Raw genomic sequence first — 24,534 nt, forward strand, 5'->3', positions numbered from 1 at the left:
CGATCTAGCAGTGACCTACAATATCACCAACTATTCAGCAGCACCAAGCTCCAACCTGAAACCTGTCCTCAGCTGAGTTAACCCAACTCTCAGCCGGACATCATCCTCTCCGTATAAATGTAGTCAGTGCCAGAGAGACTTTTAGATTAATAGCATCGGCAAAGTAAGTACTCTGGGCGAGTGTGTGTGAGGGTGTATAGGTGGGGGGTGTGAATGGGTGGTGATGTGTGTGGGGATGTTGGTGGGTGTTGCTGAAGGACTATTTTCCTGTTGTGTTTCTCCTGCATTACTTTAATCTCAGGCAGTAACTGCTGCAGGATCGATCTTTGAGCTTTCAGAGAGTCAGCCAGATGTAAGCACTCCGTTACCTGCTGGAATCTCACTGAACTGTCACAATTGCATCTTAATAATAATTGTTAGAATTGGAGTGTGAACTGCACATTGCAGCCTTTGACAACAGAGAGTACTGACCACAACAACTCTACCTTTGATCTGAACACTCCCATTACTCAGTTACAAGACACAAAAAATAGAGAGAACCTGGAGCTAAGGAGCGACATTATATTCTTCTCAGCCTTTTCAAGACATTCTGTTCCCTGGTCACATGGTCCACTGAAGCTTTCCCATCATTAGTTTATGATAAACAGGGTCCAAATAGTAAGCCCCAGTTCCCATGAACCTCTGACCCTCCCAGTTTGCCTTCAGCTCATTTCAGCTGCAAGTTGTTGTAATTGTTGCAGAAAGAGAGCAAGTGAGCTACAGGATGAGACTGAGCTGAGCAGGTCCTCTCCCAATCTCACTGACTCATGATGTGGGAGTGCTGGTGTTGGACTGGGGTGAGCAAGGCCAGAACAACAGGTTATCGTCCAACAGGTTTATTTGAAATCACAAGCTTTCTAAGTGCTGCCCTTTCATCAGGTGACGTGAAGAAAAGCACAGGCACAGAATTTACAGGCAGAAAGATCAAAGGATCGTGCAAATGGTGAGAGTGGAGTGTTGAACAATAAGTCTCTGCAGGTGATCAAAAGTGTCAGATGGTGTGTGAAGTGTCAACAGCTGAATAGTAAGTGAAGGGGATGGTCTATAATCTGATTAAATTGAGGCAGCGAGATGATTACAAAAAAATTTAAAATAAAGTGGTGATGGAGACAAACCAAACAGTTGGAATAATATGCTAGGTATAAGAGTCACATGCCGAGGGTCTAACCAAAGTGACAAGTAATCCAAAACTGTACAAACTAATTAAGGCAGAGAGATCATAACAATTTATCATGGTGATGGTGTTAAAACAAGACAGTGAGGAAGATTTTACAGATACAGATGTGTGGTAGGGTCGCATGTAACACAATATGAACCCAAGATCACAGTTAAGGCTGTTTTCATGGATATAGAACTTGGCTATCTGTTTCTACTTGGCGATTCTGCGATGTCCCTGCCCGCTGAAGTGTTCCCCAACTGGGAGCGAACGTTCCTGTCTGGCAGTAATTGCATGGTGTCCATTCATCCATTGTAGTGTCTGCTTGGTCTCACCAACGTACCATGCCTCGGGGCATCCTTGCCTGCAGCGTATGAGGTAGACAAACACTGGCGGAGTCACATCAGTACCTGCCGTGTACATGCCGTGTCATGGTGATATCCGCGTTGATGATCTGACATGTCTTGCAGAGGTTGCTGTGGCAGGGTTGTGTGGTGTTGTGGTCGATGTTGTCCTGAAGGCTGGGTAAACGATGCAAACAATGGTCTGTTTAAGGTTTGGCGATTGTTTGAAGGTGAGAAGTGGAGATGCAGAGATGATCTTGGCAAGATGTTTGTCATCATCAATGATATGTTGAAGGCGTGGCGTAGTTTCTCCACTCCAGGGAAGTACTGGATGATGAAGGGTGCCTTATCAATCATGTCCTGTGTCTGTCTTCTGAGGAGGTCATTGCGGTTTTTTGCTGTGGCATGTTGGAACTGGCGATCGATGAGTTGAGCATCGTACCCTATTCTTATGAGGACATCTTTCAGCACCTTCAACATCCATGTTCTTCTTCAACTGAGCAGATTCTGTGTATCCACAGTCCCTGGGGTGGCTGCTTTAACATATTTAGGGTAGAAGTTAGAGAAGTGCAGCATCGTGAGGTTATCCGTGGGTTAGTGGTGGAGTAAGATACTTGAACTGTCCTACCTGTCCAGCTTCCTTGCCACCTATCCGCTCCAACCTCTGCTCCGACCTATCACCATCACACCCTGCATCGCCTTCCCATCTACCTTCACCCCATCCCCACCCCCTCCCATTTATCTCAGCCCCCTTGCCCCCCCGCCCACATTCTTGATGAAGGGCTAATGCCCGAAACGTCGATTCTCCTGCTGCTCTAATGCTACCTGACCTGCTGTGTTTTTCCAGCACCACACTTTTTGACTCTGATCTCCAACATCTGCAGCCCTCACTTTCTCGTGATATCATTGTGTAGTCATTTCAGTGAGTCCTTGCCATGAATCAAGATGAAGAAAATTTTATCAACTTATCTGGTGTATAGTGTTAGTCAGAGGTCCTGTGTAGCAAAGAAGTCTTGCTTGAACTTATGTATGAAAACGTTATATTGGGTGCAAATTCGGTCCCCATAGCGGTTCCATGTGTCTTCATGAAGAACTGGTTGTCAAAGGTGAAGGTGTTGTGGTTGATGATGAAGTGGATGAGCTGTAGGATGTTGCTCGGAGATTGGCAGTTGGTGGTATTGAGTACTGTGGCTGTTGCAGTGATGCTGTCGTCGTGGGGAATGCTGGTGTAGAGTGATGTGAAATGTTTGGGGCGGCACGGTGGCTCAGTGGTTAGCACTGCTGCCTCACAGCGCCAGGGACCCGGGTTCAATTCCAGCCTTGGGCAACTGTAATGTGTGGAGTTTGCACATTCTCCCTGTGTCTGCGTGGGTTTCCTCTGTGTGCTCCGGTTTCCTCCCACAGTCCAAAGATGTGCAGGTCAGGTGAATTGGCCATGCTAAATTGCCCGTAGGTGCAATAGTCAGGAGTGAATGTAGAGGAATGATCTGGGTGGGTTGCTCTTCAGAGGGTCGGTGTGGACTTGTTGGGCCGAAGGGCCTGTTTCCACACTGTTAGGGAATCTAATCTAATCTTCCTGGTCTGTGGATGCTGATTTTTTTTTTGTAAGGACACTGTAGTGTCATGACAGAAGCTGGGGTGGCTCCCTGTACAATGGGTTTCAAGATGATGTCATCATCTTGATAAATTGTTATGATCTCTCTACCTAAATTAGTTTGTACAGTTTTTTGGATTACTTGTCACTTTGGTTAGACCCTCGACTTGCGAATCTTATATCTATCATGTTATTCCAGTTGTTTGGTTTGTCTCCAGCACCACTTTATTTTAAGTTTTTGTAATCATCTCTCTGCCTCAATTAATGAGATTATAGACCATCCCCTTCACTTACCACTCAGCTGTTGATGCTTTACTCACACCGTCTGACACTTTTGATCACCTGCAGAAACATAGTATTCAACAATCCATTCACACCATCTCTCTGCCTGTAAATTCTGTGCCTGTGCTTTTCTTCACTTCACCTGATGAAGGGGCAGCGCTCTGGAAGCTTGTGATTTCAAATAAACCTGTTGAACTATAACCTGGTGTCATGTGACGTCTGACCTTGTCACTGAATCCCTGCACAGAACCCAGACTGTCTTGAGCTTTCGGGATTGGGTGCTATACAGTCCAGGAGCTGCCTCAAAGAAGGGTTCATATTGTGCTGCTTATCTCCAGTTTTATAAAGACAAATTTGAGGTAATGTTTGTTCTGTCTTTGCAGAATTGGTTGAAGACCTATGGTTATTTCCTTCCCGGCGACATCCGTACTTCGGCTGTGCGTTCTGCCCATTCTATGCAAGCTGCTATTGCAGCAATGCAGCGATTCTACAGGCTCCCCGTCACAGGAGTACTGGATGAGACCACCGTAGAGTAAGTCTGACCGATCTCCTCGCTGTCCAGCCGAGACAATGTTCACTCAGACATACCGAGTTGTTGTACAAGGGCAACACTGAGTTTGGGACCTGTCACAGCTGCTTGAGGCACAGAGGAAGCAGAAGATGACAGATAGGAGCATGGCAACTGGCCCTGATGTACTGCTTGCATGAAAGATTCTGAACTGCATTCACCCTTTGGATAGCTCTTTAATTCCAGGAATGGAGGCAGCACGGTGGCTCACTGTGCCAGGGACCTGGGTTCAATTCCAGCATCAGGCGACTGTCTGTGTGAAGTTTGCACATTCTCCCCGTGTCTGCGTGGGTCTCCTTCGGGTAGTCCGGTTCCCTCTCACAGTATAAAGACAAGGAGGTTAGGGTAGATTGGCCACGGGAAATGCAGGATTACAGGTCGGAGGTGGGTCTGGTTGGGATGCTCGTTAGATGGGTGGTATGGACTTGATGGGCCAAAGAGCCTGCTTCCACACTAAAGGGATTCTATCCTGTGATAGGAGTAGGACATTCAACCCCTCCAGCCTGACCAACCAATCAATAAGCACATGGCTGATCTGTGGCCTAACTCCATAGACCTACCTTTGTTCCATATCCCTTAAGGCTTTTGCTAAACAAAAATTTATCTCCGATTTAAAATTAACAACTGAGCCAGCATCTACTGCCACTTGCTCAGTTCGAGGACAAAGAGTGAAAGATGAAGGGACCAAAGTAGAAGCAGCCTAATTCACCAACTGACATGATGTGGTTCTGAATGAACAGAACAGAAAGCTGCCTTCTGGGGTTGGCAAGGTGCTGTCAGCCATTGTATGGCCCAATACACAAAAAGGCTATTCAGCCTATTGTCAGTGCTGGGTTTTCTGATTAGTTCCACTACCCCACTAGGGGAGGCAATGGCCTAGAGGTATTATTGCTGGAGTGTTAATCCAGAGACCCAGGTGATGTTCAGGGATCTGGGTTCAAATCCCACCATGGCAAATGGAGGAATTTGTATTCAATTTTTTAAAAGCCTGGAATTAGGGATTTAATGATAACCATGTATCCTTTGCTGATTGTTGGAAAAACTCATCTGGTTCACTAATGTCCTTTAGGGAAGGAAATCTGCCATCTTTACCTAGTAGAACATAGAACAATACAGCATAGAACAGGCCCTTCGGCCCATGATGTTGTGCCGAACATTTGTCCTACCTTAAGCACCCATCCATGTACCTATCCAATTGCCGCTTAAAGGTCACCAAAGATTCTGACTCTACCACTCCCACAGGCAGCGCATTCCATGCCCCCACCACTCTCTGGGTAAAGAACCCACCCCTGACATCTCCCCTATACCTTCCACCCTTCACCTTAAATTTATGTCCCCTTGTAACACTCTGTTGCACCCGGGGAAAAAGTTTCTGACTGTCTACTCTATCTTTTCCCCTGATCATCTTGTAAACCTCTATCAAGTCACCCCTCATCCTTCGCCGTTCCAATGAGAAAAGGCCTAGCACTCTCAACCTATCCTCGTATGATCTATTCTCCATTCCAGGCAACATCCTGGTAAATCTCCTCTGCAACCTCTCCAAAGCTTCCACATCTTTCCTAAAGTGAGGCGACCAGAACTGCACACAGTACTCCAAATGTGGCCTCACCAAAGTCCTGTACAGTTGCAACATCACTTCACGACTCTTGAATTCAATCCCTCTGCTAATGAACGCTAATACACCATAGGCCTTCTTACAAGCTCTATCCACCTGAGTGGCAACTTTCAAAGATCTATGAACATACACCCCAAGATCCCTCTGTTCCTCCACCTCACTAAGAACCCTACCGTTAACCCTGTATTCCGCATTCTTATTTGTCCTTCCAAAATGGACAACCTCACATTTGGCAGGGTTGAACTCCATCTGCCACTCCTCAGCCCAGCTCTGCATCATATCTAAGTCTCTTTGCAGCCAACAACAGCCCTCCTCACTATCCACAACTCCACCAATCTTTGTATCGTCTGCAAATTTACTGACCCACCCTTCGACTCCCTCATCCAAGTCATTAATAAAAATTACAAACAGCAGAGGACCCAGAACTGATCCCTGCGGAACTCCACTTGTAACTGGGCTCCAGGCTGAATATTTGCCATCTACCACCACTCTCTGACTTTGACCGGTTAGCCAATTTTTTATCCAATTGGCCACATTTCCCACTATCCCATGCCTCCTGACTTTCTGCATAAGCCTACCATGGGGAACCTTATCAAATGCCTTACTAAAATCCATGTATACTACATCCACTGCTCTACCGTCATCCACATGCTTGGTCACCTCCTCAAAGAATTCAATAAGACTTGTAAGGCAAGATCTACCCTTCACAAATCCGTGCTGGCTGTCCCTAATCAAGCAGTGTCTTTCCAGATACTCATAAATCCTATCCCTCAGTACCCTTTCCATTACTTTGCCTACCACCGAAGTAAGACTAACTGGCCTGTAATTCCCGGGGTTATCCCTATTCCCTTTTTTGAAGGGCACAACATTCGCCACTCTCCAGTCCCCTGGTACCACCCCCGTTGACAGTGAAGACGAAAAGATCATTGCCAACGGTACTGCAATTTCCTCTCTTACTTCCCACATAATCCTAGGATATATCCCGTCAGGCCCGGGGGACTTGTCTATCCTCAAGTTGTTCAAAATGTCCAACACATCTTCCTTCCTAACAAGTATCTCCTCTAGCTTACCAGTCCGTTTCACACTCTCCTCTTCAACAATACGGTCCCTCTCGTTCATAAATACTGAAGAACAGTACTCATTCAAGACCTCTCCTATCTCTTCCGACTCAATACACAGTCTCCCACTACTGTCCTTGATCGGACCTACCCTCGTTCTCATCATTCTCATGTTTCTCACATACGCATAAAATGCCTTGGGGTTATCCTTGATCCTATCCGCCAAAGATTTTTCATGCCCTCTCTTAGCTCTCCTAATCCCTTTCTTCAGGTCCCTTCTGGCTATCCTGTATCCCTCCAATGCTCTGTCTGAACCCTGTTTCCTCAACCTTATGTAAGCCTCCTCCTTCCACTTTACAAGACATTCAACCTCCCTCGTCAACCAAGGTTCCCTCACACGACCATCTCTTTCCTGCCTGACAGGTACATACATATCAAGGACACGTCGTATCTGTTCCTTGAAAAAGTTCCACATTTCCACGACATCCTTTCCTGATAGCCTATGCTCCCAACTTATGCTCCTCAGATCCTGTCTTACAGCATCGTAATTACCCTTCCCCCAATTGTAAAACCTACCCTGTTGCACGCACCTATCTCTCTCCATAACCAAGGTGAAAGTCACAGAATTGTGGTCACCATCACCAAAATGTTCACCCACTAACAAGCCCATCACTTGTCTGGCCTATATGTGACTCCAGACCCACAACAATGTGGTTGACTCTTAACTACCCCCTGGGTAATTAAGAATGGGCAATAAATGCTGCCTAACCAGTGATGCCCTCATCCTATGAACAAATAATAATAAATAAACCCCAATATTTTACTACAAAACATTTCTCTTTCAGTTATTTATGTAGTTTCCTCTTTATCCTGTGTCAACTGTCAACTCAGAACTCACTGTCTCTGCTTTACAGAGTATAATCCCAACCTCCTCAGTCTCTGTAATTAAAATAGCTCATTCCTGCTTCCATTGGAATAAAACCCTCCTTGCAGCTTGTTAGAGAGCCTGACACCTTTACTCACTGAACACTGGCCTAACCAGGGTTTGTAAAGCACTAGACACATAAACTGAAAGGTCTGCAGATGCTGGAAAGCTGAAACAAAAACAGAAATTGCTGGACAATCTCAGCTGGTCCGGCAGCATCCGTGGAGAGAAATCAGAGTTAACATTTCAGGTGCAATGACCCTTCCTCAGAACTGGTTATGAAGAATGGTTGCTGGACCTGAAACATTAATTCTGTTTTATGTCCAGAGATGCTGCCAGACCTGCTGAGATTTTCCAGCAATTTCTGTTTTTGTTCCCGGGTTTGTAATGGTTTAAAATTATATTTTTTTTACTCTGTGCCTCACTTTAAAAATGGAAGGATCCCATAATCATTTTTCACCACCTTCTCAACCTGTCCTCAGGCATTCGGGTGTGTTCACCTCCTGGTCTGTTTCTGCTCTATCTTTACAAGTGTAACTTTTGGTTTATATTGTCTCTTGTCTTGCAACCAAAATGAATCCGTCTGCACTTCACTCTGTTAGTTCCACCTGCTGTGTCTGTCCATTTCACCAGCCGGTTTGTGTTCCCTGGAATCTGCTACTCTTCCCCTCACTGTTTACTACATTTCAGATTTGTATATCAACTACAAACTGTGAAACGATACCCCATATATCCAAATCCAGGCAAAGATATCAAAACAAGCAGCAATGTAACTGCAGCCTCTGAGACTTCCCTCCACTCTGAGAAATAACCATTCATTGTAAATCTCTGCTTTCTGTCCCTTTGCCAACTCCATATTCAGGTTTCCATTCTCTTTACACCCGTAGGCTTCAGTTTTGCTCATCAGACTAATCACAATCTCCAAGCGGTTAGGAGCCCTTTCCACCCATTGTGTTTTTCCTCTATTCATTCACGGGGATGAGGGCGTCACTGGCCAGGCAGCATTTATTGCCCATCCCTAATTGCCCAAAGGGCAGTTAAGAGTCAGCCACATTGCTGTGGGTGTGGAGTCACATGTAGACCAGACCAGGTAAAGATGGCAGATTTCCTTCCCTAAAAGACATTAGTCAACCAGATGAGTTTTTCCAACAATCAGCAAAGGATACATGGTCATCATTAGAGTCTTAATTTCAGATTTTTATTGAATTCAAAATTTGCCACCAGCTGTGGTAAGATTTGAATTTGGGTCCCTGGAATGTAATCAGGACCTATCACCTTTATCTCCACCTCTATCCACCTACTGCACTCTTAGCTACCTTCTCCTCAGCCCCACACCCTCCTATTTATCTTTTCACCCTGGAGGCTCCCAATCTCATTCCTGATGAAGGGCTCCTGCCTGAAACGTCGATTTTCCTGCTCCTCGGATGCTGCCTGACCTGCTGTGCCTTTCCAGCATCACTCTGATCTAGACTTTAAATTAACAGTCCGGCAATAATACCACTAGGCCATAGCCTCCCCAGATGGTCTCTGCGCTATCTCTCAAGTCTGATGTGATACTACTGTCAAACATATTTTGATCATCAAACTCACCATCCCCCTTTGCAGCTTTGTAAAGCCAACAAAGAGACAGCAGCCTCTTCTCCCCGGCTTCACTCTCAATAACTGCCTCATAACGATTTTGCTGCTCCTTGGATGCTGCCTGAATTGCTGTGCTCTTCCAGCACCACTCATCCAAAATCTGGTTTCCATCATCTGCAGTCATTGTTTTTACCTATAACTTCCAAGCAGTCAGTGGGTCCCAATTCTGAAAACTTTCCTTCTTTATCCAATGGTTCTTGACCAAGTCTTAACATTTACCTCTTCAAAACCTGGTCAGTGATATATCACAAGAACAAATGCAAATAAATAATCAAATATGAAATGGGTGGCAGAATTCCCATTGGGTGGACACGTGGCACATGAAAGGAGCAAGGTTCTGTGGACCATTAGATTCAAACTAAATTCAAAACTAAAGAAAGCCCTGTGTTAATCGCACTGACCACGATTGCAGGATGTTTAACAGTCTGTTACAACCAATAAACATAGTCACTGATGTAGGAACCTTTAAAAATTAAAAAACTTTCTTATTATAATCTACTATTTGCCCACAACACCTGTTCCACATTCCCCTTCTGTTGCAGCAACACTCTCCATTTGAGGTTCTTCTAGAAATAGGAAAATTAAAGAGAAAATGGGAAAGGATTAGCACTGAATATTAACATTGTCATAGAATAAAGTTTGATACACATCAAAAATGAAAGGATGGTTAAGGGGAGGAGTATTTAGAATCTTTTTAATGCATTCCTGCTATACGGACATCACTAGCTGGGCCAGCAATTATTGCCGTTATCCCTAACTATTAAGAGTTGGTACCATTGCTGTGGGTCTGGAGTCACAGGTAGACAATAGACAATGGACAATAGGTGCAGGAGTAGACCATTCGGCCCTTCGAGCCAGCACAACCATTCATTATGTCATGGCTGATCATCCACAATCAGTATCCTGTTCCTGTCTTATCCCCATAACCCTTGATTCCACTGTCCTTAAGAGCTCTATCCATCTCTTTCTTGAAAGTATCAGGAGACTTGGCCTCCACTGCCCTCTGGGTCAGAGCATTCCACACAGCCACCACGCTCTGGGTGAAGGAGTTTCTCCTCAACTCTGTTCTAAATGGCCTACCCCTTATTTTTAAGCTGTGTCCTGTGGTTCGGGACTCACCCATCAGCGGAAACATGCTTCCTGCCTCCAGAGTGTCCAATCCTTTAATAATCTTATACGTCTCAATCAGATCCCCTCTCAGCCTTCTAAACTCAAGGGTATACAAGTCGCTCCAATCTTTCAACATATGATAGTCCCACCATTCTGGGAATTGACCTCGTGAATCTACGCCGCACTCCCTCAATAGCCAGAATATCCTTCCTCAAATTTGGAGACCAAAACTGCACACAATACTCCAGGTCACTGGTGAGACCTCTTTGCTTCTATACTCAATCCCTCTTGTTATGAAGGCTAGCGTGCCATTAGCTTTCTTCACTGCCTGCTGTACCTGCATGCTTGCTTTCATTGACTAATATACAAGAACATCTAGATCTCATTGTACTTCTCCTTTACCTAACTTGACTCCATTTAGATAGTAATCTGCCTTCCTGTACTTGCCACCAAAGTGGATAACTACACATTTATCCACATTAAACTGCATCTGCCATGCATCCGTCCACCCACCTAGCCTGTCCAAGTCACCCTGTATTCTCATAACATCTTCCTCACATTTCACCCTGCCACCCAGCTTTGTGTCATCAGCAAATTTGCTGATATTACTTTTAATACCTTCATCTATATCATTAATATACATTGTAAACAGCTGCGGTCCCAGCACCGAACCTCGTGGTACCCCACTGGTCACCACCTGCCATTCCGAAAGGGACCCGTTTATCACTACTCTTGGCTTCCTGTCAGCCAGCTAATTTCAATCCAAGTCAATATTTTGCCCCCAATATCATGTGCCCTAATTTTGCTCACTGATCTCCTAACTGGGATCTTATCAATGTGGGTAGTAAGGGCAGAGGATGTCCTTCCCTAAAGAACATTTGTGGCCCAGATCAGAGTCTTTTTTTTTAATGATTACATGAACAAAGCTTTTAATTCCTGATTTTTGTTAAATTTAAATAATACCATTTTTCTTGGTGGGTTTTGATGCCCACCTTCATTGGCTTGGGATTCTGGATTACTGGGAACAGTGACATTACCACAAAGTATTGCCTCCCCCAAGGGAGAGACAATTGCATTGTTTGAGGGAAAGTTAAATAAATATTTGCAGTGGAAGCAGATACAGAATGATGGCTGGGATAGGAGTGCTGACAGACACAGTGGACTGAATGGCCTCCTGAACAGCAAATGAGAAATTGCACTTGTCTGATATTAAATTACAGGAGATTTCTCAAACATTGTTGCCTCCCCACATTGACATTGCATTAAACCCCAGTTTCATCCCTTAAACCAGAGACGCACACATTTCAACAATTAGTGAGTGGGAGGATGGGGTCCTGTACCCCTTAGGGTGAGGGGTGGGTCACTGTGAGTATGGTGCTGCCCCACCAGGGGCTGACCAAGTGGGGTGCACGTTATAGGTAGGCCCTCTGTCAATGCCAGGTGCACGGGAAAATTGAGAGAGGAATTTGTTTGAGGTGGTGGTTCGGAAAGCAGTGAGTGAGTTGATCCTGGTTGGAAGCGGAGTATTCCTGTACTAACTTCCTTTTCTCACTGTTAGGTGGATGAAGAAACCTCGGTGCGGTGTCCCCGATCAGCCTCGGGTCACTCGCAGACAGAGGAGTAAACGCTATGCACTCACTGGCCAGAAATGGAGGCAGAAGCACATCACCTACAGGTACAGGCCCCTCCACCCAATGCCAATCTGAGGTTTGCTGCTCCTTCTCTGGGTCACAGGCTTAGCTCCACCACACAGTGATTTCCAAAAGGAAATTGTTTCCTGTGACACAGAACAAGTGTTTCAAAATGAGACATTAAACATGATCCAGTCTACAGAGTCACCCAGCCTCTGGGAAAAGTCAACCATTAAAGGAAAATCAAGTTGAACTTAAGCAATCATTTTCATTGGCCATTATGGAATTTTAATTGTGAGAAAGTTGGTAAATCTGGTCAGTCATTTGTAATTATAACACCCTTTAGTTGTAATGTTACATCCTTTTTCTTGAATTCATTTATGGGATTTGGGTGTCACTGGCTGGGCCTAGGATTTATTGCCCATCCCTAGTTGCCCTTTGGGAAGGTGGGGGTGAACTGCCTTCTTGAACCACTGCAGTTCATTTGCTGTAGGGTAGACCCACAATGCCCTTAGGGAGCGAATTCAGGATTTTGACCCAGTGACAGTGAAGGGACAGCGATATATTTCCAAGTCAGGTATAGTGAGTGGCTTGGAGGGGAACCTGCAGGGGTGGTGTTCCCATGTATCTGCTGCCCTTGTCCTTCTAGATGGAAGTGGTCGTGGGTTTGGAAGGTGCTGTCTGAGGATCATTGGTGAATTTCTGCAGTGCATCTTGTTGATAGTACACACTGCTGCTACTGAGTGTCAGTGATAGAGGAGATGAATAGCATTTCGACATGGTGTTCCAATAGGGCTATAGTTTGGGAATAACAGCTCTATTAGCATGAGAGGAGAAAATGAGGACTGCAGATGCTGGAGATCAGAGCTGAAAATGTGTTGCTGGAAAAGCGCAGCAGGTCAGGCATCATCCAAGGAACAGGAGAATCGACGTTTCGGGCATAAGCCCTTCTTCAGGCTTATGCCCGAAACGTCGATTCTCCTGTTCCTTGGATGATGCCTGACCTGCTGCGCTTTTCCAGCAACACATTTTCAGCTATTAACATGAGAACCCATCACCACCATAATAACACATCTGCTCAGGAGACATTAGGACAGAGGTCCAACTGCTTGAACAAAGTGATTTGCAGGAGCATCCTGAAGGAGGGGAGTGAAGTTGAGAGATTTAGGAAGAAGCTTCCAAGGCCTCAGGCTTAGCCTCAGCCTCCACCTGGTCCAGCAGTTCAATGGGGCCTCAATAGCCCAGATGAGATGAGTGCTGAGATCTCAGAGGTTTAAAGGGCTGTGGGAGGTTACCAGAGAGGAAACGATGAGGTGATGAAGGCTTTTAAAACAAAGATAAAATTTGCGGCATTGTGCAACAGGAAGCTCAGATCAGTGGGTGCTGGGATGATGGATGTGAGGTTGGATCTGGGGGCAATGGCCCAGGTTTATGGTAGTAGAACATGGAAGTGTGTGAAATAGTGAGGTTTGAGAGGTTAGTGATGAGCAGATTGGCTGAGAGAGGAGCACACTTGAGCAATGTTCGAGAAGTTTAGGGCTTGGTTCGGTGATTACTGAGAGGACATTTCCCTTTTCAGAGAATCCAGATCCAGGAGGTACAAATTAAAAATAATGGTCTCCCAGATTTGACAGAAATGAGGAGAAATTCTCCTCTGGGAGCTGTTGCCGTGTGGAATTCATTTTTTTTAAGAGAGCAACAGAGAATGGGTCTTTGTCTACCCCAGCCTTGAATATATTCAATCTCTATCGAGGGGAATCATGGCGTGTGGGGGCTGACAGGAGACGAGTTGAGGCCATAATCAGATTGGTTAAGAATTTACTGACTGGTGGAGCAGATTCGAGGGGCTGAATGGTCCACAAAGTGATCTTAGTGGCAGAGTGTAGCTCTCATCTCCAAGTCAAACAGTATTTGATATGATTTGATTTATTATTGTCACGTGTACAGAGATACAGTGAAAAGTATTGTTTTGCGTGTACCAGACAAACCATACTTCATAAACGTACCTCAGGGTAATAGAACAGAATGCAGAATATAGTGTTACAGCTACAGAGAAGGTGCAGAGAAAGATACAAGAGGTCCATTCATAAATCTGGTAACAGCAGGGAAGAAACTATTCTTAAATATGTTGGTACGTGTTTTCAAACTGTTGTACCTTCTGCCTGATGGAAGAGGGTGAAAGGGAATATAACCGGGAAGGGAGATGTCTTTGCCTCTGGAAGGCAGCCAATATGATCAGCGGGAAGTGTAAACAGAGTCAGTGGATGGAAGGGTGGTTTGTTTGATGGACTGGGGTGTGTAATGTCTAGACTCTTTGGCAGAACAGTTGCCGAACCAAGCTGTGATGCACTTGGATAGGATGCTTTCTATGGTGTATCTATAAAAATTGGTAAGAGTATTTGTGGACATTCTGAATTTCCTTAGCCTTCTGAAGAGGTAGAGGCGTTGGTGTGTTTTCCTGACCAGAGCATCAATGTGGATGGACCAGGACAGATTGTTGGGGATATTTACTCCTAGGAGCTTGAAGCTCTCAACCACCTCCATCTCAGCAACGTTGATCCAGACAGGGGCATGTCCACTACACTTCCTGAAGTCGATGACCAGCTCCTTCGTTTTGCTGACATTGAGGGAGAGATTGTTGTTTTTACACTGACCTGGTTGGGAATAGTCTGGTCCAGGTGTAGTCATTAGGGATAGAGAGGGAGTCACAAGTAAGGGAATGGAGTTTGTGGCAAAGACTGAAGCCCAGGGAGGTTGAGGTCAGAGAAGCTGAAGAAACATTCCTCTGGCTGGAGTCACAGCTGACAGAAAGAAAGTTGGCAGTGATTTTCAGAGACTTTTCATTGGAACCCATTGACATATCCCAGGCAACGACTTCCCCTGCTACTGAGGAAAATCCTGAGCAGAATCTTCACCATTTTGTCAAAGTTCCCTTCATATCCTGTGTCTCACCACGACCCACACCATAATGGTGACCATTCCAATAGGGTACAGCTGATAGCCCCTCATAAACTGCAGTGTGTCCTTTTCACTCCCCCCACCCCCGAGGTCTCCCACTGTCTGTCCTTATCAAATGAGTAACAACAGTGGGTTTGATGGAGCTTTGTCTGTCAGTGAGTTTTGAGAAGATTTGTAGCTCAGGTTGAGGTTCTGGATGTAGGTTTGCTGGCTGAGCTGGAAGGTTCGTTTCCCTCTGTCTCCAGTTAGGTCAGTGTTCACTGGGGCTTGGTGTGTTCTTAAATCAAGTATTGATTTCGGTCAGGTCATCTGATGTTATGTCAGTTATTCTTTCGTGGTGTTTGTAGAAACTGTTGACTAAGAAATTGGCTCCTATCATTTGTTATTAAATATTATAATTAATACAGTGCCCAGTTTGTGACAACTCTCTGAAACCTTTGTCTGTAAGGGCCAGAACTCCCTCTACCTATTGGCCAAAGATAGATTTCGCGGAGTCAGCTGTTTGTACAGCGGATTAACTTAATCTTGGTCACAGCCAGTGATGGTTGGGTATTACAAAAATATTCTTTAAAGTGTCAGCAGAGTTGTAATTTCTCAGCTGAATCTTTGGGCTCAGTTTGTGTCCCTGTCAGTGGAGTGGGGTGGGATGGTCAGGTGATAGTTGCTGGACTGTGTTAACGATGCTGGAATCAGTTTTGTGAAGGTTTAATTTTTTAAAAAATCTGCTTCCAATGAATCGTTTGTTCCTTTCTCAACCAGCATTCACAACTACACCCCAAAGGTGGGAGAGTACGAAACTCGGAGAGCCATTCGCCGAGCATTTGATGTCTGGCAGAAGGTCACCCCATTGACCTTTGAGGAAATTCCTTATCATGAGATTAAGAGTAACAGAAAGGAAGCGGACATTATGATTTTCTTTGCCTCTGGTTTCCATGGCGACAGCTCCCCGTTTGATGGAGAAGGTGGATTCTTGGCACATGCTTACTTCCCAGGGCCAGGAATTGGAGGTGATACTCATTTTGACTCAGACGAACCCTGGACATTGGGCAATTCCAATCACGATGGTGAGTACTCGTTCATTTAACTCCTTGTTACACTGAGCGATTGTATTCAAATGATGAACAAATCACAAGATGTGCACCAAATGATGCAAAAGGCTATACACATAAACCCATTGTAAGTCATGCCCAGATAAACCCGTTGTAAGTCATGCCCAGATAAATCCATTGTATGTCATGTCAACATACATTGGGCTTTGTCTTCATTCATAGGAAACACAGGAACCTGTGTTCCTTCATCATGAGTGATTGAGTCAAGTATAAGAGAACGGATTGAGGAACATCCTCCCATCCATTATGTACCAGAGAGCTGGTCCAACATTAGCTAAAGCTCAAACTTGATGCTATGTTTCAGAGCAGGGAGAGGACAACGAGATGTGCTTCATTCATTAAATGCAAACTTCCTTTTAATTCCAGCCAGCACCATGTTATTGGTGACTGGAGTAAAGGAATGACAGGTCTCAGAGACTTGGGAAAATGTTCCCGCCTCCCATCGCTTGCAAACTCAATAGTTTTAATCTTGATTTCAAATTTCGATTCTAAAAATGTCAAGACAGATTCAGAGACAGCCTGTGATTGAGTTACAACAAGTTGACAGCAGCAAATGAGCCAGTTGAACTGAGTTCCTGCTGTGCAGCAGCCCCCTTCCAGCCTCCTCTTCTGTTCCTCCCCTCTTCCCCGCCTGTATCTCCAGCTTCTCCTGAAGTATGCCAACCTGATTCTCCTCAATGATTTCCTGTGGGACCCAGTCCCAATTCTGTTCACTCTCTGGATAAAGACAATCCTGACTGAGTTTATATATCACCACCTTGTAGTGATGTGTTCTCGTTTAATACTCCAGATAGTAACATTTTCTCTCCATCTTCCATATCTAACTCTTCTATAATTTTAAGTACCATAAGGAATAGGAGGAGGCCTTTCAGCCCTTCGTGCCAACTTTGCCATTCAATAGGATCAATGGCTGATCCAACACTCCTCACGTCCACTTTCCTGCCCTTTTCCCATAACCCTTGATTCCCCGACTGATCAACAATTTTTCTCTCAGCCTTAAATGTACACAAAGTCTCTGCCCCCACAGCTGTCTTTGGTAAGGAGTTCCAAAGTCTCCCAACCCTCTGAGGGAAGAAGTTCCCCTTCATCTCAGTCTTAAATTGATGCCCCTTTATTCTGAGACTGTGTCCTCTGGTCCTAGACTCTGTCATGAGGGGAAACACCCTCTCAGCATTGACCCTGTCAAACCCCTTAAGGGTCCAGCATGTTTCAATGAGATCACCTCTCATTCTTCTAAGCTCCAATGAGTAAAGTCCCAACCTGTTTAATCTTTGCTCATAAGACAAAACGTCCACACCGGGTAGCATCCTAATGAACCTTCTCTGAACTGTCTCCAATGAACCAATACCTTTCCTCAAATAAGGAGACCAAAGTTGCTCACAGTACTCGAGATATGGTCTCACCAGCATCTTGTACACTTGCAGTAAGACTTTCCTACTCTTATACTCCACCCTGACCTTCAAATAAAGACCAACATTCCATGAGCCTTCCTGACTACTTGCTGCACCCTGTGGCTTTCCCTTTGTCATGCACAAGTCCCCTGAAGTCCCTTTGTGTTACAGCTTTCTGCAATTTCTTTCTGTTTAAATAATAGTATTTTTTTGTTTCCCTTCCAAAATGAACAACTTCATATTTTCCCAAATTATATTCTATTTGCTAACTTTTGTCCACTTTCTCAAACTATTAATTTCTTTGTAAACTGCTAGTATCGCTCTCACAACCTGTGTTTTCATGACATCTGTAAATTTGGCTGCAGTACATTCACTTCCTTCCTCTAAGTCACTAATATATACAAATTGCAAACAGTTACAGTGCCAGCCTTGATCCTGATAGAACCCACTGGTTATAGTGATCAACCTGAGAAAGAGCCCCTTCTCCCCACTTGCCACTCGTTTTGATCGGGAGACAGTCTCACATTGTGGGGGGTTTTGGTCATGATCAGGATTTTGCCGATTATTAACAAACTCCAAATCTAATCCATTTCATTGAGGTGGAGTTTGTGGAGATAAAGATTTGGTTAATGCAGGTCGGGGGATGGACCTGGGTGCTGCATTGGCTCTGTGAGTGTGTGTGGGGGGCAGGGTGTGTGTGGGGTTGGGGGGTGAGGGCAGGGTGTGGGTGGAGCGCGTGTGTATGTGTGGGGTGGGGCCGCTTGTGTGTGTGGGGGGGCACGGGGGGGTGAGGTTTCTCATATCTTGCTGCTTTAATTGTTGACTTCGGCTGCTCCACCGATGATGTCATTGCTGCTAATAGCTTAAACAAAAAATATTCCATAAACACATTAACGGAAGAACAGAGAGAAATACGGACTGAAATTCGACCAGAATTCAGAGCAGTAATTCAGTGTTGTTTTTAGAGAGACTGAGAGGAATAATGCTGAGTGACATCATCATTAAAAATAAAGCTGTGGCCTGGGCACCAGCTGGGAATCCGCAAAAACACACAGCTCCCTATCGAGAGGCTGCACTGGGCCCTGGGTAACTCTGGGACAGGACAGCTCCCTATCGAGAGGCTGCACTGGGCCCTGGGTATGCTCTGGGACTGGACAGCTCCCTATCGAGAGGCTGCACTGGGCCCTGGGTAACTCTGGGACAGGACAGCTCCCTATCGAGGGGCTGCACTGGGCTCTGGGACAGGACAGCTCCCTATCGAGAGGCTACACTGGGCCCTGGGTAACTTTGGGACAGGACAGCTCCCTATCGAGAGGCTACACTGGGCCCTGGGTAACTCTGGGACAGGACAGCTCCCTATTGAGGGACTGCACTGGGCCCTGGGTAACTCTGGGACAGGACAGCTCCCTATCGAGGGGCTGCACTGGGCCCTGGGTAACTCTGGGACAGGACAGCTCCCTATCGAGGGGCTGCACTGGACCCTGGGTATGCTCTGGGACAGGACAGCTCCCTATTGAGGGGCTGCACTGGACCCTGGGTATGCTCTGGGACAGGACAGCTCCCTATTGAGAGGCTGCACTGGGCCCTGGGTAACTCTGGGACAGGACAACTCCCTATCGAGGGACTGCACTGGGCCCTGGGTAACTCTGGGACAGGACAGCTCCCTATCGAGGGGCTGCACTGGGCCCTGGGTATGCTCTGGGACAGGACAGCTCCCTATCGAGAGGCTGCACTGGGCCCTGGGTCCGCTCTGGGACTGGACAGCTCCCTATCGAGAGGCTGCACTGGGCCCTGGGTAACTCTGGGACAGGACAGCTCCCTATCGAGGGGCTGCACTGGGCCCTGGGTATGCTCTGGGACAGGACAGCTCCCTATCGAGAGGCTGCACTGGGCCCTGGGTCCGCTCTGGGACTGGACAGCTCCCTATCGATGGGCTGCACTGGGCCCTGGGTAACTCTGGGACAGCACAGCTCCCTATCGAGGGGCTGCACTGGGCTCTGGGTACACTCTGGGACCGGACAGCAGCTCAACACCAACAGCAATACATGGAATACACACACCAAACAAAGCTCCCACACTACCACTGATTCCCCAATCACAGTGAAACAAATATTGACTTTTCAGGCATGGTGTGTCTGCTTTATTCACTGAGTTTAGCAAAATGGATGGCATGGTGGCTCAGTGGTTAGCACTGCTGCCTCACAGCGCCAGGGACCTGGGTTCAATTTCAGCCTTGGGCAACTGTCTGTGTGGAGTTTGCACGTTCTCTCTGTGTCTGTGTGGGTTTCCTTTGGGTGATCTGGTTTCCTCTCTCAATCCAAAGATGTGCAGGTTAAGTGAATAGGTCATAGTGTTGGTTGCATTAGTCAGGGGTAAATGTGGGCCGGGGAATGGGTCTAGGTGGGTTATTCTTTGGAGGGTCAGTGTGGACTTGTTGGAGCAAATGGCCTGTTTCCACATTATAGGGAATCTAATCTAATCAAATCAGCTGAGTGGGCACCTGCACTAACCACGGCCAAACAAATCTTCAACTCCACAAGCTCCACATCAGTGAAACGCATTCGATTTGTGGATAATCGGCAAAATTCTGATCACGACCAAAACCCCCCCGAAACGTGAGACTGTCTCACGATCAAGACACCTCCTCTGGGAGTGAGTGGGGAGAAGGGGCTTTTTCTCAGGTTGGTCACTGCAACCAGTGGGTTCAATCAGGATCATGGCTGGCACTGGATCCAGCAAATCAGTGTATTCAATAGGCCTGAAGGGGAGGGTGTACACTGTGTGTGTGGTATGGCGGGGGCTTAGTGTACATGGGGCTGTGGTCATTCCTTATCGAGTTTGGGCTTGGGGAACGTGGAGAGAAGCTGCTTCTGGAAAGGTCCTTGTTCTTGATCTGAGTCTGTCTGTCTGCCTGAGCCCCATCTCCTCCCTCTATCCAAGTGGTAGGTTGTGCCTCATTTGCACACATTGTGCCTGGCTGAGTTGAAGCTGTGCTGGCTGAGATAGTGAGCTGCAGTCTTGTTTGTGTGATGTTGCCAGGCAGAGTGAGTCACACATAGTCTCAGGTGTGTGTCTCTGACTGGGAGATACCTGGGGACTTGGCATGCTGCCACCTCGTTGGAAGGAGGTGAGGTCAGGGTTTATTTCTGTTGTGATGTTTGTTTACCTCCACCTCCTTGTCTGAAAAACAGCAGAACACAGGCTGGAGCTAAATCCATTTCCCCCAATCCTCCTGACACTCTCGGCAAATCCACCCTCATTACTACAAGGAGCTTTTAGTTTTAACTATTTCTTCCTGAACCAATCCTGGTACATGTATGTAATATTCTTCACATCCTCTGCTCGTTTTCTACTGATCATTTAATCTTGTTCCTCTCTAACTCCAATTGTCCTTTCTCAATGGAGAGAGCTTCAGGTTTCAACAAAATTGGGGAAGTTAAAGAGATGAAACAGACTTTCAGAAGCCTAGAACTGGGAACATGGAAGATGGAGATGGAAGGTCTGTAATAGGCTGGATGCGGGGGGGTTGGCACATAGGAAAAGAAGCAGATGAGGAGACTGGTCAAAACCAAAAAGAAGGTGAATCATTAACTAAAGCAGCTGTCCTAAAAATGAAGGAGTCTGAGTTTTAGGCCTGAAATTGGTGGTGTTGGCGCAGAGGGCTGTGATGTGAGGAGTCAAACTGGGAACCTGTATCTCAGATCCTGCAGTGAAAAGGTGGTCGAGGACACTATGTGAGTGAGGTCAATTAAACTGGGGTGCCAATAGAAGACCATGGTCATCTTTAGAGACTGGGCAGGAGTGTTCCCCAGGACAGTCTGCATTTGAGGAACACCATGACATGGAGGAGACCAGATAGTGAGCAGCCAATCAAATGAAAGTAGCTGTAAATCATTTTTCAGCCCAGGAGAGTTTGTGGTCTCAGTCAGTCAGGAGGTTTGTCAGAGCCCATTCTTCTGAAGGGTTGGAGACGTTTAGAAACTGATGGATTCTCAAACAATTCTGATTGTCTTTTCTTGACAGGAAATGACCTGTTCCTGGTGGCTGTGCACGAATTAGGCCACGCCCTAGGCCTAGAACATTCCAATGATCCCAGTGCTATCATGGCTCCCTTTTATCAGTACATGGATACTGAAAACTTCAAACTACCGCAGGATGATTTACAGGGCATCCAGAAAATTTATGGTTTGTATTCTAAACATTCACCTTTCCATCTCTCTCCATCAGTCTGCACCTATAGTGTCATGTGCCACCCTGTAACTGACATTTCTATCCCACTGACTGTGGGAGGCATCACACTGTGCTCCTGTGTGACTGGTTTCTACATTGACACTGAAAAATGTGTTGCTGGAAAAGTGCAGCAGGTCAGGCAGCATCCAAGGAGCAGGAGAATCGATGTTTCGGGCATAAGCCCTTCTTCAGGAATGAGGAAGGTGTGCCAAGCAGGCTAAGATAAAAGGTAGGGAGGAGGGACTTGGGGGAGGGGCGTTGGGAATGCGATAGGTGGAAGGAGGTTAAGGTGAGGGTGATAGGCCGGAGAGGGGGTGGGGGCGGAGAGGTCGGGAAGAAGACTGCATGTCAAGAGGGCGGTGCTGAATCTGGGGGTTGAGACTGAGAAAAGGTGGGGGGAGGGGAAATGAGGAAGCTGGAGAAATCTGCATTCATCCCTTGTGGCTGGAGGATTCCTAGGCAGAAGATGAGGCGCTCTTCCTCCAGGCATCGTGTTGCCATGGTCTGGCGATGGAGGAAGCCTCCTCCATCGCCAGACCCTGACCACACGACGCCTGGAGGAAAAGCGACCTCTTCCCGACCTCTCCGCCCCCGCCCCTACCCCCACCCCCACCCCCTCTCCGGCCTACCACCCTCACCTTAACCTCCTTCCACCTATCGCATTCCCAACGCCCCTCCCCCAAGTCCCTCCTCCCTACCTTTTATCTTAGCCTGCTTGGCACACCCTCCTCATTCCTGAAGAAGGGCTTATGCCCGAAACATCGATTCTCCTGCTCCTTGGATGTTGCGCTTTTCCAGCAACACATTTTTCAGCTCTGATCTCCAGCATCTGCAGTCCTTACTTTCTCCTTCTCCATTGTCACATCTAGTCTGTGGCTTGGGTTGTGTGAGGATGTTTTTGCAGAGACTCAACCTATTTCTGAACTTGATGCTCTGACAATTTCTCTCCACCTGAAAATGCCTTTCCTTTGTAAATCACTGTCGCCCTGTTGTCCAAATCTCCTCCTTCACTGTGACACCATGTGTCAGACTTCCCAAAAAAACAAGAACATAACGAGGCCATTCAGTCCTTAAGCCTGTTCTGTATTTTAATGAGATCAGATTAATTTGTGGTCAAACTTCCTGAATAGCTACAATCAGAGAAGAAGGAAGAACTAACCATCTATAACTGGGGGGAGGGCATTGCTGGCCAGGCAGGGGAGAAGGTTGTGTGTGTGTGTGTGGGGGGGGGGGGGGAGAAGCTCTGAAGAGGGAGGGGTTTGGAAAACAAAATCTGTGCCTGAGCTCTTGAATTTCTATTCGGCGCCCCATCTTCAGCCACAAACCCCCCAACAGCTACTCCAACTTCACTGTCCAGTTTTGAAGTTGAGTTTCATCAGTCACTGGGCTGAAGTTACAGGAATTAGATTTGGCTTTGCTCCAAGTTTGTACAGACACAGACAGACGGTTAGCAATGTAGTTTAATCGCAGCAATGATTCTCCATCTCATGATCATCAGGTCCCCCAACTGAGATCCTGGAACCCACAAGGCCCTTGCCGACCATCTCCGCTCGCAGGATCCACTCCACCTCTGAAAGGAAACATGACCGACAATCCCGGCCGCCGCGGCCCCCCTCTGGGGAGAGACCTTCCTATCCTGGCTCTAAACCCAACATTTGCGATGGACATTTCAACACGGTGGCTTTGTTCCGAGGGGAAATGTTTGTCTTCAAGGTGAGTGCTCTGAAATAGTCATGAGTTTAAAAAAGGTAGGAATTTTGTTCAGGTCATTGTTTGGGCTGTGAGGGAGGAATGTGCTGACAATCCAGCCCCATTTCCCCACCATTAGTGAGGCTTCAGTCACCAAAATGGCCAGTGGTTTGTCCTCTGTCGCACAGTCCAGGGTAAGAGACTTTAACTCGAGTTAACTGTTTTAATGAGCCGAGAATAATCGGTTTGTTTTATTCTTAAAACAAGTGGCTAACCCTGGTTGACATTGAAAACCTGGAATTAGAACCGTATCAATTTAGACACACACAGAGACACACAGAGACACACAGAGACACACAGAGACACACAGAGACACACAGAGACACACAGAGACACAGAGACACACACAAACACACACAAACACAGACACGCACAGACACAGACACATGCACAGACACAGACACACGCACAGACACACGCACAGACACACGCACAGACACACGCACAGACACACACAGACACACGCACAGTCACACACACAGTCACACACACAGTCACACACACACAGACACACACAGACACACACACAGACACACACACAGACACACACACAGACACACACACAGACACACACACAGACACACACACAGACACGCACACAGACACGCACACAGACACCACAGACACACAGTCACACACAGACACACACACACAGACACACACACACAGACATAGACACACACAGACATAGACACACACACAGACACAGACACGCAGTCACACACACACACACACACAGACACACACACTGACACATACAGTCATACACAGACACACACAGACACAGTCACACACAGAGACACACACAGACACACACACAGACACACACAGGCACACACACACTCAGTCACACACGCAGTCACACACAGACACACACTGTCACACACAGTCACACACACAGTCACACAGTCACACACAGTCACACACACAGTCACACACACAGTCACACACACAGACACAGACAGACACACACAGACACAGACACAGACACACACAGACACAGACACAGACAGACACACACAGACACAGACACACACAGTCACAGACACACACAGAGACACACACAGACACACACACAGTCACACACACACAGACACACACAGGCACACACACACTCAGTCACACACTCAGTCACAC

At 46.6% G+C, this 24,534-nt stretch overlaps 1 protein-coding gene across 1 annotated transcript in view; it reads left to right on the top strand.

Moving 5' to 3' along the window:
- Positions 1–24,534, top strand: part of mmp24 (matrix metallopeptidase 24) — a 91,347-nt gene that overhangs the window by 44,585 nt on the left and 22,228 nt on the right. The window contains exons 2-6 of the mRNA XM_087994637.1: positions 3,799–3,947; positions 11,888–12,004; positions 15,678–15,982; positions 21,442–21,603; positions 23,147–23,361. Coding sequence (XP_087850763.1) covers positions 3,799–3,947; positions 11,888–12,004; positions 15,678–15,982; positions 21,442–21,603; positions 23,147–23,361 — 948 coding nt within the window. The remainder of the gene's footprint in view (positions 1–3,798; positions 3,948–11,887; positions 12,005–15,677; positions 15,983–21,441; positions 21,604–23,146; positions 23,362–24,534) is intronic.

Source organism: Chiloscyllium plagiosum, unplaced genomic scaffold (assembly GCF_037043375.1).
Source record: "Chiloscyllium plagiosum isolate Xiang-an unplaced genomic scaffold, Cpla_swu_hap1 HiC_scaffold_15, whole genome shotgun sequence".
Taxonomy (NCBI): domain Eukaryota; kingdom Metazoa; phylum Chordata; class Chondrichthyes; order Orectolobiformes; family Hemiscylliidae; genus Chiloscyllium; species Chiloscyllium plagiosum.